At 46.6% G+C, this 12,400-nt stretch overlaps 1 protein-coding gene across 2 annotated transcripts in view; it reads right to left on the bottom strand.

Moving 5' to 3' along the window:
* Window positions 1-7,611, bottom strand: part of LMO4 (LIM domain only 4) — a 17,186-nt gene extending 9,575 nt beyond the window's left edge. Inside the window, exons 1-2 of one of the 2 annotated variants that reach the window (XM_045801853.2) lie at window positions 6,824-7,611; window positions 3,839-4,077 (exon numbers count right to left, since the gene is read on the bottom strand). In XM_045801853.2, the coding sequence (XP_045657809.1) occupies window positions 3,839-4,074 (236 nt within the window). In that variant the 5' untranslated portion in view covers window positions 4,075-4,077; window positions 6,824-7,611. Of the gene's footprint in view, window positions 1-3,838; window positions 4,078-4,278; window positions 4,425-6,823 lie in introns of those variants that run through there. The other variant, XM_045801854.2, reaches the window with a different exon arrangement.
* Window positions 7,612-12,400: the final 4,789 nt, after the last annotated feature.

Genomic DNA, 12,400 nt, shown 5'->3' with positions numbered 1-12,400 from the left:
TGTGAATAATCGCAATTGCTGCATTAGAGAGGGGAGGGAGAAAAAAAAAAAATCAGCCAAATTACGCTTGGTTAATTCAGAGTAACAGATCTGCCCCCAAGTGAATTGGAGGCCTTGAATTAATTCTGTTATGACAAATCAAGATAAACGTTCCCCCTAAATTGCATGCGATTTAATTAATTTTTGAGATCCTGGGTTTTTTTTTTTTTTCCTAGCTAATAGTTCACATGCTCCTGTGCTGTCATTGTGCTTGAGTGGGCAGACTTCAAAGTGATATTAAATAACCAACTATTAGATTTACCTAGCACGTCCTATTGGAAAAGTGCCATTTAATTACCTAGCCTGTTCAATTAAAGGGACAGCATTCTCTGAATATAGCAGCTTGCTGTTGATTACCAGGGAAATGAACTCGCTGTCTGGCGGCGCCTCCGTTCCTAACTCTACCCCCTCCCCAAACACATCCTCCACCACCAACCAGCACCAGTCCCCCCCCCCTCCGCCCGGGACCCCCACCCCCGGGCCGCGCGGCGCTCACTGCGGCTGCGGGCGCCACGTGAACGCCCGAGCAGAGCCCGGGGAAAGAAAGAGCGAAGGCTCGCACGCCTCCCGCCCTGCGCTCGCCCCCTCGCGGGCCCGAGGCCGCCGGCCGGTAGGACGCCTCGAACGCGGCCTCGGGCGGCGCCGGTCCCGGCCCTCCCCTGGCCCCGGCCGGGCCCAAGCGAGAAAGGGCTCGCCGAGCACCGCCACCCGGGCTTCCGGTGCGTTTCCTCGCCCTCCCCCGACCTGGGGCCCCACCCGTCGGTCTCCGAACTTCCTCCTCTAGCTGCACTTTCCGCGCCAGTCTTCGGGGCCGAGATGGGGGTGGAGGAAGAAGGGTTCGAGGAAAAGAGAAAAGGAGTTTCGAAAGCTACTTGGTGGCGCCTGGACAGGGCTGGGGGGTCGGAAGCTGGGGGCAGGGAGAGAGGGGACAGCAGCAAGGTTCGAGGACTTTTGTATTGGGGGTGGGCAGGCATTGGCCCCTTTAAGATCCACCCTCCCCCTTCCTCTCCACAACCCACCCCCCCAGTCTTTCCCTCCCTCTCTTAGAGGCCAATTTTGTTAATTAAATGTTTTGTTTGCGACGCAGCTCTCATTCATTGCGGACACGTCATTCGGAGCAGATCTAAGCCAGAGACCAGATCTCATTAGATAAAGCCCATCAGAACTAAGAAAATGGAGGAGCCACTAATTAAAGCTTTTAATTGTGCGGATTCGCCGCAGCAAGGCAGCCGCTTTATCTGAAATCTTGGAGGGAGAGGAGGGAGAAGACCAGTTTTGCCCAATCGACACTGGGTCACGCAGGGGGAAGGGACTAGGATAAAGCAGTCCCCCCCCCTCCTGGCCGTGCTTCCCCGCAGCTTTTTAGCCATATCTTGGTAGTTTTCAAAAGATCACACCTTAAAGTCAGGCAATTTAAAGCCCCTTAATAGATCGCTCTGTGGTCCCAAATCGGGCGGAGGAGCCCAAGGATCCCCTTCACCTGGCGTCTGGCAAGCGGATTACTCTGCTTTTCGGTGGCCATCCTTGCAGAATTCAAAGCCCCTCCAACAAGTGGACTGGGGGGAGATTGGGGAGGGAGCAGCTGAGAGGAAAAGGATAGCGGGCGCCTCCTCACCTTCCCCCCTTCTGGCATCTTGATGGGCAGAAGGAGGGAACGCTGAAGGAAGACTTAAAGAGATTCTTCAGCCTGGGGGTGGGGAAGCTCAGCAGCTGATGAGCCCTGAGCGGAGTGGGAGGCCATGATCAATTTGGTACTGAGCTAGAACTCCTCTCACCCCGGAGAGATCGAAGGTTCTCAGGATAGCATCTAGTTCAAGAGCAAGCCTGGCTCCAGTTTCCAAAATCAGAGGAAAAAAGAAAGTGAGAATACGGACCCAATTAATTAAGACGCGGGGCTGGGCACACATCCTTCATTGCTCCATTAAGCCAGCTCAAAACACCAAATAGGCATTTATATTTGGTCCCAAGAATAGGGAAAGGCGATTCCCAGAAAGCCACTTGCCTAAACTTGTCTTAAGGGAATGCAAGTGGACCCATCTTCTTTTTAATTAGTGGTAATCAGAAGCGAAGGCTTTCTGAAAGCACTTGGAGATGAGGTGAATCTGTACCATTCACCGCATCTAAACAGCACTGTCAATGTTTGCACTTTAAGCTACCCTGCCTTCTTACCAGTTTTGCTCTCTATTTAATTACAATACTGTCAAAGCCCATGGCATTGCTTGGAAGGAGGACCAGAAAGCATTACACCCATGCTCCTGCTGATTTTCCAACATTTACTTCTAAAAGAACACTTAGTGAAATTAATGCTGCCATCTTAATTTAAAAATAAAAGCCCTCTCCCTTCCTATATTTCTTTTACTTGGCTGATTGAGGATGCCAGCGGAGTGGACATAGGTTGCATTATCGGAATAACCAAATGTCATTTTACTCCATCATTTTAGATTAATGATATTACTGGGGTAAACATACACATACTCAGCTCTGAACTGTACTGGGATCTTTTGCACTTTTAGATGCAGAGTTGAGGGAATCACAATGGAACTAAACTTTGTATAAAATGCCTCATCCACTGATTCACCCGCATTGAAGAGAGCAACATTTTCTACCAATATTCTATGAAGAAAATGCTTTAGGACAGAAATTAAACTCAAATGCAGTTCTTCATAAAAGTGAGCGGTTCTGTAGTATCAACGGTTCTCTAGTATCAACGGTGTGCGTGTGGGTTTTTTTTTTTTTTAATTACTGGATGTTGAAACAGAACACCTCCTAGAAGCATTCATGTGCATCAGTCTATCAAACCATTTACTCAAATTAAATGTGTAATCCTTCAAATGCCTCCTTTCAAATTAATGAGTTTAAGTAGCTTGAGTTCACCTGAAAAGATCCTATAGGCACCTGACCTCCTGAATTCTTTCCATTAATTGCACTGAAACTTGTTGGAAAAGACTGCTTACACGGGCATATGAATGTTCCTATACATTGCTTTAAAATGCAAGATTAGTATAATTCTATAGCCTCTTTTCCTAAATCTCTTTTGGGGATCAAGGGTAGTGATACAAACAACAACAACAAAAACCCCAAATCTGAACATTGCTCAATTGAAAAACCTGCAAATTCTACATCACAAACCACACACTAACACTGAGCATTACAAGCCTCCAAGTAACAGTATACAAAGAAAAATACTACCACTAAGGGTTTTTTTTGTTTTGTTTTGTTGGAGGAGGGGGGAGAGGGAGGTAGTTTACTATGAGAAGAATTACAAGTTTTTAAACTGATGGGTAATCAGGATTTTTCACAAGGAGCACAAAGAATGAGTCACAGTTTTCCACTCAAAAAAACTTTAAAAGTGCTTATGTAAATATAATTAGCCATCGCATAGGCAATTCATTTCTCACTAACTACACTTATTTGTAAGGCAATCTTTTGTCTCTGAGTTTCTACGTAGATCCCTACCTTTCTTTAAGGTAGCAGCCTAACAACCACTTTTTAGCTGAGGGTCCAGTTGGGACAGACCACTTAAAATTTTGGTAGGAGGGTGCCCAACCTTGCACACCTAACGGCCTAGTCCCACCAGATGGACAGAGTTTTTACTTAGTATGGCTTTTGCCGTTAATTTATTATTAAAAATTCAAAGATTAACACGTTTCTCGAAGCCCTTAAATCGGACCAACCAGGTTTTGAGGTGAAGGTTACAACGTATTCTCATAGGTCCCCTGCCTTTCCTTAAAACCCTTGGTAACCTCTGGCCTTGCCATTGCTCTGCTCGCCCATCTCAAGGAAAGCAGCCAAGTCTTACCTAATGTAGTCATTTCTGCAAAGGATCATGCCGCTCTTGGTGTAACAGGACGTGCCGATGTCGCCCAGCTGCGCCTGGCAGCAAGAGCACTTGAGGCACCGGCTGTGCCAGTAGCTGTCCATGGCATACAGCAGAAAGCGGTCCGCAATCTTACCCCCGCAGCCTGCGCACCGCTTCCAGGAGAGGGAGCCGGCCGTCACGGGGGGCGGCTGTGAGCTGCTGCCCGGATTCACCATGGTCTGCAGAGGGCGGGAAGGGGACAGGGAGAGAAAGACAAAACAGGGGCGATGCAAAAGTTAGTAATCGCCGCGCGAGAGCGCGAAGCCGTGCCCACCCCCCACGCCCAGAGCTGCTGGAAGGAAGCAGCAGGGCAACGGCGCGAAGGAGGGTGAGGGGGAGAGGGAAGGAGGGAGGATAGCCGGCAGCAGCCGCCTGTTTACTTTTCTCAAGCTTTGTTCTGGGGCCACGAGCTCCTCTCAACTTTCCAGCGCTCGCCGCCGCTGACAATTTCAGCTTGGGTACTGTCAAAACTCCGAGAGCGAGGCTCGGCGGCGCGCTCCACCCCTCGCGGCGCCTCCTCCCAGCCCCCGCCTCCGCCCACTGCCCCCTCCTCCCTCCTACGCCGCCCGCCTCCAGCAAATGAGGGTCAAACCCACCCACCGCCGCGCCCGGCCCCTCCCCGGCCCCCGCCGAGCCCCGAGAGCTAGCCGAGGGGAGCGGGGAGGCGGCGCCCGCCGGAGCCACGTTCCCTCCCGAGCTCTGCCCTGGGAAGTGCAGCTGCAGTTCACAAGTTGGAAATAGTTCGGTTTTCTGAAAGGGAGGGAGGGAGGGAGGGAGGAACCCGCAGAGGGGAGAGGGAGAGCGTGGTGGTGGGAGGGGAGGCGAGGGGACGCGAGGGAGGGGGTGCGGTGTGTAAAGTTGCGAAACTGGTTTTTCGTATTTTAAACAGCACCTTTCACATGCCATTGTGGTGACCGCCATCTCCCATTATTGTTCCAAATCTCATTTCATTTTGAAGATCAATGAGTGTTTTCTCTGGTTTTTCAGGACACAGGCAAGAATAATAGATCATTGAACTTTAGGATGCCTGTTAACTTCCTATACAAACACTCTCCACTTTGGTCTCACTAATCTGCCCTTGATCAGCAATTTAAATGCTAAAGCTTTGTTCCTCCAAAGGGGGGAGGGGGGCGTTACAGATAATATGCGAGAAGGCACTATTAAAGGATGCACAAGTTAGATTCGAGCCAGTCCTGCTGTCACCAAAAACTGCTTTTAAAAATTCCCCACTCTTTCTAATGAATGTCACGAGAAGCAACTGGGGTATAATATAGGAATCAATTTATAAAGCTTAGCCTAAACCGATTAATTTGTTGCCTCCAATCCTGAGTCCAATAAAGTCCTAGTGTTCCTCCAGTCACTTATTCTATAAAAAGATCAAGTTATTTACTGCCAATTAAGCAGCCTGTTTTGTCTTTGTCCTCTGTAAGCCGAGAGTGTAGCCTCCCCCCGAGTCTCCCGGCTATCTGCTCAAGACATTCAGCTGATACCTCAGAAGGGAGAGGGCGAACTTTGCCTGTCCCCGGCCCAACTTGGCTGCTGCAAAAAATCCAGGGGAAGGGAACGAACAAGGACTCGGGTTCCTTAAATAGGCCGATTTTAAACACATTTCCTCCGAAAGAGTCCCGGAACGTGTGTCCAGTGACCGCACAATAAACCAGAATAAGAACTGCACCAATTAAGCTGTAACAAAACCCTGAGACTTTGGAAACAGGACCACTCTAAAACCCATTAGCATTGCATTTATCCGAATGCATCATACCTTTATGTAAATTGATTTATCTGATGCATTTACTCGAGGAATTGCTTTTTGTTACAATTTCAGCTCTAACCCAAATGAATCTGCATTTCCTGCCCGAGGTCTTTAAACTGTTTCCCCCAACGTTTTAATCGCTCCGAATTCCTTTTTAAAGGGGGAGAGGGAGGGAAGAGATTCCAAGCTCTTCCCCGCCCCCATCTTTGGTGAGAGGTAAATATATATGTATATTTTTTTTGAAAAGGAAACATTACACTGAGAAAAGCATCCAGTAACCCCATTAGCTAAAGCTCTTAAGGACAAGCAATACCTTAATGCTGATTAAATCTAAAAGAGATGAATCAAGAGGACTGACCAGAAACTGACTCCCCTGATAACTAAGGACGGGCCCTCATCAAGTTTCATTTAGAGTTGGAAAAAAAAGAAAGCTTTTAAGTTAAATAGGCTTATACTCTAGTAATTACATAGCCAAGCAATTTAGGTCCTGGGATAGTCAGTGAAATAGAAAGCAGAACTGGCAGCTAGAGGCAAAATCTGCCCCTCTTTAACAACGTCTCTGGTGTTTTTTAATGGAGACCAGGGGAGGGACAAACGTAGCGCTGGCAATTTGTAGTACAAAAATGGATGCTTAATTCATGTCTTGATTTTAATTAGGTGATTCACCGGATTTCTCCTGGATTGGAACAAAAGACTTATAAGCCAAGAGGAATTTTTGAAAAGAACCAGCGATACTGAATCCTGCTCACTTAGATCCTTTCTGCCACTGTTTCAAAAATAGTGTTTACTGGGGGTTTGGGGGGGGTCGTGACTATTTCCCCCACACTACTTCTCATACTTAAACCCTCATTTAAGCACCTCCTGCCTTTCCCTCAGGAACTGAAAATATCCCCACCCCCCTCCAAGGTCCCCACCAGCCCCGTCTCCAAGAAGAACCCTTTTGTAAGCAGGAACCGCTACAAAGCTGGCTGCCCGGGGCTGGCTGCCCTCCGTGCTAGCTCACAGGCCGGCCTCGGTAGTTTCAGACTCGCGCATTATCTAAGCCGACGTATTGTTTACTTGCAATTTGGGACGGTCAAGGGAAGGAAGCCAAAGAAAACAGCCCTGGCCCAAATCGGCCCCCTCCTCCCTCTCCCCCCTCCTTGCCCGCAGCTCCCCAGCCGTCCCCTTACCTGCTTTTCCCCTATATTGCAATATTGCGAGAGGCGGCGGCGGCGAAAAGCGAGCGAAGCCGCTCGGCTTCCAAGGAAGGGGCGCCTTGGCTGGCGGAGCTGGAGGGAGGGGGGATGTTCTCGCAGAAGCAGGAAAGGGGAGGAGGGGGCTAAGGGCTGTTTTTTTTTTTTTTTTTTTTTTTTTAACGCGTTGTTCTGAGGCTAGGTTGGGGGGCCCCGCGTAAGTGGCAGGCGGCCGAGAGCAGGAGTGTCAGTCTCAGTCCTCGGCGTTCTCCTCCGCCTCCGGCTCCGCGCGAGCAGCTGCAGGAGCCCTCGGCCCGCGCGGCGCGGCTTCAGGCGCGGCGCAGCGGCAGCAACTGCTGCAATCGCTGCTGCAAGTTTGGCAATGTGGCTTCACTTTGTATATTCCCCCGCCCGGCGGCCCCCGCCCCCGCCCGCGCGCCTCCCGCTCCTCCTCCTCCTCCACCGCCTTCCTCCCTCCCGCGCGCTCGCTCGCTCGCTCGGGGCTGGCGGCGGCGGCGGCGGTCGCTCGGCCGAGCTTCCTGCCCCTCCAGCCGGGGAGCAGCCGCAGAAACAAGAGCCCCGGAGCGGCGGCGGCCGGTGCGGAGGCCGGGAGGCGGGCGCACGCGGGAGCCGGGGAGCTGTGGCCGGCCGGGGCCCGGCGCGCTGAAGCCTGCGCCGCTGTCCGGGCTGCTGCTGGGGCTGCTGCTGCTGCTGCCCGGCTCGGAGGAGGAGGTGGTGGCGGCGGCGGCGCTGGCCTCTAGCCGGCTCGCTCGCTCCCTCCGCGGCGCTTACACATGTGTTACTGACAGAGCAAAATCCCAACTACTCCCCGGCTCTGCCGCCGACGTCAGCGACCCTCAGCCACTGGGCGGCCGGATTGTTCAGGCGGAATAATAAAACCTGCCAATCCGGGGAAGGACAAAGGGATGACTGAAACGAGACTCTGGGGGCGGGGGAGAGAGGGAGGCGGCGGAGCGGGCCGGGGAAGGAGAAGGGAAGGGCCGGAATCAGGTGGGGAGCAGAGACCCGGGCGCCGGGAACCCCGCCAGGGCCGTCCTCCGCGGCCCGGGCTCGGGATCGGAGTCGCGGGGTGCCGCTCCCGCCCTCTGAGCGCGCGGGCTACCCTGGGGACCGGCAGCCGCCCGCCCCTCGGGGATTGCCCTCCCCTCGCGCAGACGCGAGCCCCTTAGGAAACTTAACTTCACGTCTTTCTCAGAAATGGGTCTCTTCCTGTTTGGGAAGAAAAGTCTTCCCGAAATCTTAGGGCGGTGGACTTCACACACACACGCAGAAGAGGTTTTGTTTTTGTTTTTGTAATTCACGGTGTGAGACTGATGAGCCTTAGTGGAAGTTCAGTGAACAAGGTCAAGACAGAATCAGTAGTTCTTAAATACTGCCCACTTACCCCTCTTCTCCCTATGAACCAACAAACCAAGAGCCTCGTAAGCGTTTCATAGGTATTTGTCAATTGTTGATGATAGAAAGATCACAGACTTTACTTTGGAAGTTGAGGGAAACTTCAGGGAGGAAGTGTTGCCCTCTATCCACCCGACTGTGGAGGATGAGGCCTGATTTCTCATAGCCCCCGAAAGCAATAGGAGTAATGGCTACATCCTCAATCTTACAGCCTCTGGGGAGTAAGAAAGGTCACGTCTAGTATAAATTTAACTGTTGAGGAATGCTTTTAGGGTGCTAGCCTGAGAGTCTCTATCCAGGGCCCAAGCTCAGCCTAGATGCTTGAATACCTCGTCATTCAACTTTATCTACTCTGCCAAATAGATTTAATAAATCTCTGATCTGAGGCTAATATTAGGTCTGATTATTATTAGTAAGTTCCAGAGAGATTTTTCTGGTGGAAATTATCATGAAAGTGCAAAGCCCTTCTGCTAAGTATCATTAAGTAAAACCAGCCTTGTGGGACAAGTTTTCATATTGTATTACATGCAGTACTGCTGGATTGAGGAAAGGGACCTGCAGAAGAATCTGGCTAGACAGTGCAGTTGTTAAACATCTATGGTTTTAGTGTCTGTCTGGGGGATTTCTGTCTTTCAAACCATCAAAATTAAGGCTGCAAAAGAAACAGTAATCATTGCCTGCAACATCAAGCAGAGAACATTTTAAATACCAATTAGAATAGTCATTTCTTTATATTTCTAGCACCTCAAAATTAAACGACTTACTTTTATTGATTGGTATTTAAAATTGCATTTTTATGATCGAGTCACTCTGTGCACGTATGAGAAATATTTTTTTGAAAAAATTATGTAAGTATAATAGTAATTAAAATGCCCTGTACAGAAAACAGCTGCAGATGGGTGTGATTAAAGAAGGCCATCTTAAAAAGATGTAATGTTCCTTGAAGGTTAGTAAAAAAAACTCAATTAAACCAAATGAGGAAAGGAACCCCATAAACAAATAATGCACACATTTAATTCCCTGGTTCAGTTTCAATTTGTTAATAATTTATAATAATCAAAACGAGATGACACAAGATCTTAGTGGGCTACAATTAAGTTATGATTTGTCATGTACAAGTAAATTTCCTGCTGTGGCCCTTAATTTTCTCATCTACAAATGAAGGAATTGAGCCAAATGATCTTTATTTGTCCTTTTCTTCTAAAATGATTTTCTTAACTAGAACACATAATATATAGGTCTGTAACGAATTGTGGTATTTTAGGTATTTCCTGAAGTATGTACACTAAGAGGAAATCTTTATTTTAAAACGAAATGGTAGAAATTTAGTCAGACATTGGATATCACTGAGTGATTATCCAGAGCATCCATGTAGTTTTGTGGAAGGAAGGAAGGAAGGAGAAAAGCATGGATAAAACTTTGAATACAGATCTCTAGGCGCGAAGAGGCCTAGGAGGTGGTTTTAGTTTTTGGCTTTAATTGTGTGTGGAGTGAGGTCTTTACATATGTCCCGCTAGATTGGAGTGGGTGTGAGTATGTTACCAGAGCGCTTTATTTGCTGATGTTGTGGTTACAGAAATACAAAAGCAATAATGGCTAACAGTCTCTCTTCTGAGGGGTAGGAAGTAAATACATTCACTGTAATCAAAATTCAGGTGTACCTTAACCACAGCGCCACCTCTGGGTGGTTTTTATGTCTGCATTCTTTGCATTTGGCAGTGCTCTCTCCTTGGAGTAGCAAGACCTGTGGTCTCAAAGTGCAGGCTTAAAGGAGGTAGCAATGTTGATCCTTCATTTCTACAGAAACTAAACTCACAGGTGCTAAACTCACAGAAACTGTGTAAACACACACAAGTTCATTGTGGATAAGGGAAATCTGTATTCAGGTATTCCTTAAACGAATATAAAACAGTACCCAAAGTCATAATCCTGGTATACAGTAAAATTGCCTAAATGCAAAATAATAATGGTATATCGTGCCCAATCGTTCAAGAAAACTCTGATGACATCATACATGCCTCATTTAGCCCACTCACCTACAATGAAAAATAAGAGTACAGTGTTTTGGAAAGGAAAGAAACTCAAATTGTTTCTTTCTTGAATCCAAATTAAATACAAGAACCATACTGATCCTAGATCAAGCCCTCATTCCCCAGACTCACCCCAAAATGATTTGTCCATACTTTCCCTTCTCATTTAAGCCCTGGAATCATAATCATCTTTCCCTTCTCTGAGTGACAGTTCTCTAAGAATCTCCCATGGACAGCCAGAAGTTCCACACAGACCCACGTTCAGCCTTCTGTGCCTAGAGAACAGCCAGACTATTTGACGCTGATATGACAACCTCCTTGACAAAGTGCCCCCAGCTGTTTCTCAAGAAAAAATATTTTAACCTTTTAAAGTCAATGCAAAACTGTGTTTGAAGGAAGTCTTTTTAGGAAGAAATTGTTTTGTAAATCTGCCTACCTTTATTGCCACCATCACAGAAATCCCTTGAAATCAAAAGGTTCAGCCAAAGTGAACCTGAAAAGCTTGAGTCCAGGACAATAGTTCCAAAGTGTAAAAGGCGTGGAAAGAAGAAGAGGGAATGGTAGTTACTGACAGATGTAACGGGAAAATCCAAGGAGGAGGAATGGCAGTTCTGTCCCTGCCAGTGTTTTCTGGTGGTGGTGCTGGCTTGGAGGCCTGCGCAGTAAGTAGAGGCAGACAGACCACTGTTGCATTTGAGCACAAGGGTTTATGGAGAACTCAGCTTATCTAAAAGACTACATCTCAAAGAATCATAGTTCGGTTTTAAATACTGGTAACAATACTTCAAATTTACTGACTGCCTTTTGTTCATATTTCTCAAAATTTCTTGTAAACATCTCACTAGATGTTTCCTGTGATAAAAGAATAGGTAGTTGCTGTACTAGAACATTACTTTTCTTTCTTTCTTTTTCTTTTTTAAAGCAATCCCAATGTCTACATTTGGTAAATGTCCCACCAAATTATGTTAGTCAGTACTTTGAAAGTTCTATCCTAACCTCTTTTTCGGTAACGTAATGTCAAAGCATAGTGAAGAAGTTGATTTGATCACAATAAAATAATTAAAAGATCACGAGGAAAATGAAACAGCATTGATATGGCTGTGATTAGAAATATAATTTAAGGTGTAGATTTTGCTTTTAATTATTCTACTCGATTAGGACATTTGAAACTCCTGGGATGATGGGAAAGGTGAAGAAGATGATGAGAAAGAAGAAAATAACATCTGTGATACATGATTTTGCCTCATACAGCAAGGCCACTTTCATTAGAGTGGCAAGAAATTACTTTCTTCATATGTGTTTATTAGGATAGGAACAGGACCTTAAAAATCCCCCAAACCTGCCCCAGAACTACAGCAAATCTTGATATATGAATATATTCCATAGTGATGACATCACAGAAAAATTTTTTGGCTTACTCACACTACCTACTTCTAGGACCGAATTCTGTCAACAATATTCAAGCACAAGTGATATTCTGCATATATCGTTGCTGATAAATTATAGGACTGTATATGTGAGCATATTATATGTTTATTAGGATCTTGTGAATGGTCTAGCGGGCTGACAGGCTATGCTTATTACAGTTGAATTAAATCTTATCACAGGTAAATTTAATTTTGTGGTAGTTACAAAAGAGGGTATGTAAATGACTGGGCCATTTGTATGTATGTGGAAGTGGTTTTTTAGTAAGAACATATATTAAAATTATAAATCCAGTAGAAAATAGCAATTTCATTCAACATTAATTAGTGTTTCTCTCCAAGGCGATGGAAATGAGCATTTATTGATAGAGAAACTAAAGCATTAAAACATAATTCATCCCCCCTTATGTTCCCACTAACTGTTCTTGGTAAAAGAAAGGCTAAGAATTCAGGAGCTTCAAGTATCCAAATCACAGCTTGTTTAGTTAACATCACTTTTAATTACAGTATCGATAAAATCGAGTTTTTTCTCTATGTAGATTTGTAATAACATGTAAGATTTTAAAGTAGAATACCGGTCCCTGTTTGCTCACCAAAAAAGTTGATGAAAACATGATAATGTTTCTTCATCTAATTGTAATGAATGACCCTGGTGGAATTAGGCGAGTTCAATCCATAGCTGTCCATAGGCTTGAAAAACACAT

Source organism: Ursus americanus, chromosome 12 (genome assembly GCF_024610735.1).
Source record: "Ursus americanus isolate L20-20 chromosome 12, mUrsAme1.1.p, whole genome shotgun sequence".
Classification (NCBI taxonomy): domain Eukaryota; kingdom Metazoa; phylum Chordata; class Mammalia; order Carnivora; family Ursidae; genus Ursus; species Ursus americanus.
This window is presented reverse-complemented; position numbering and strand designations above follow the sequence as displayed.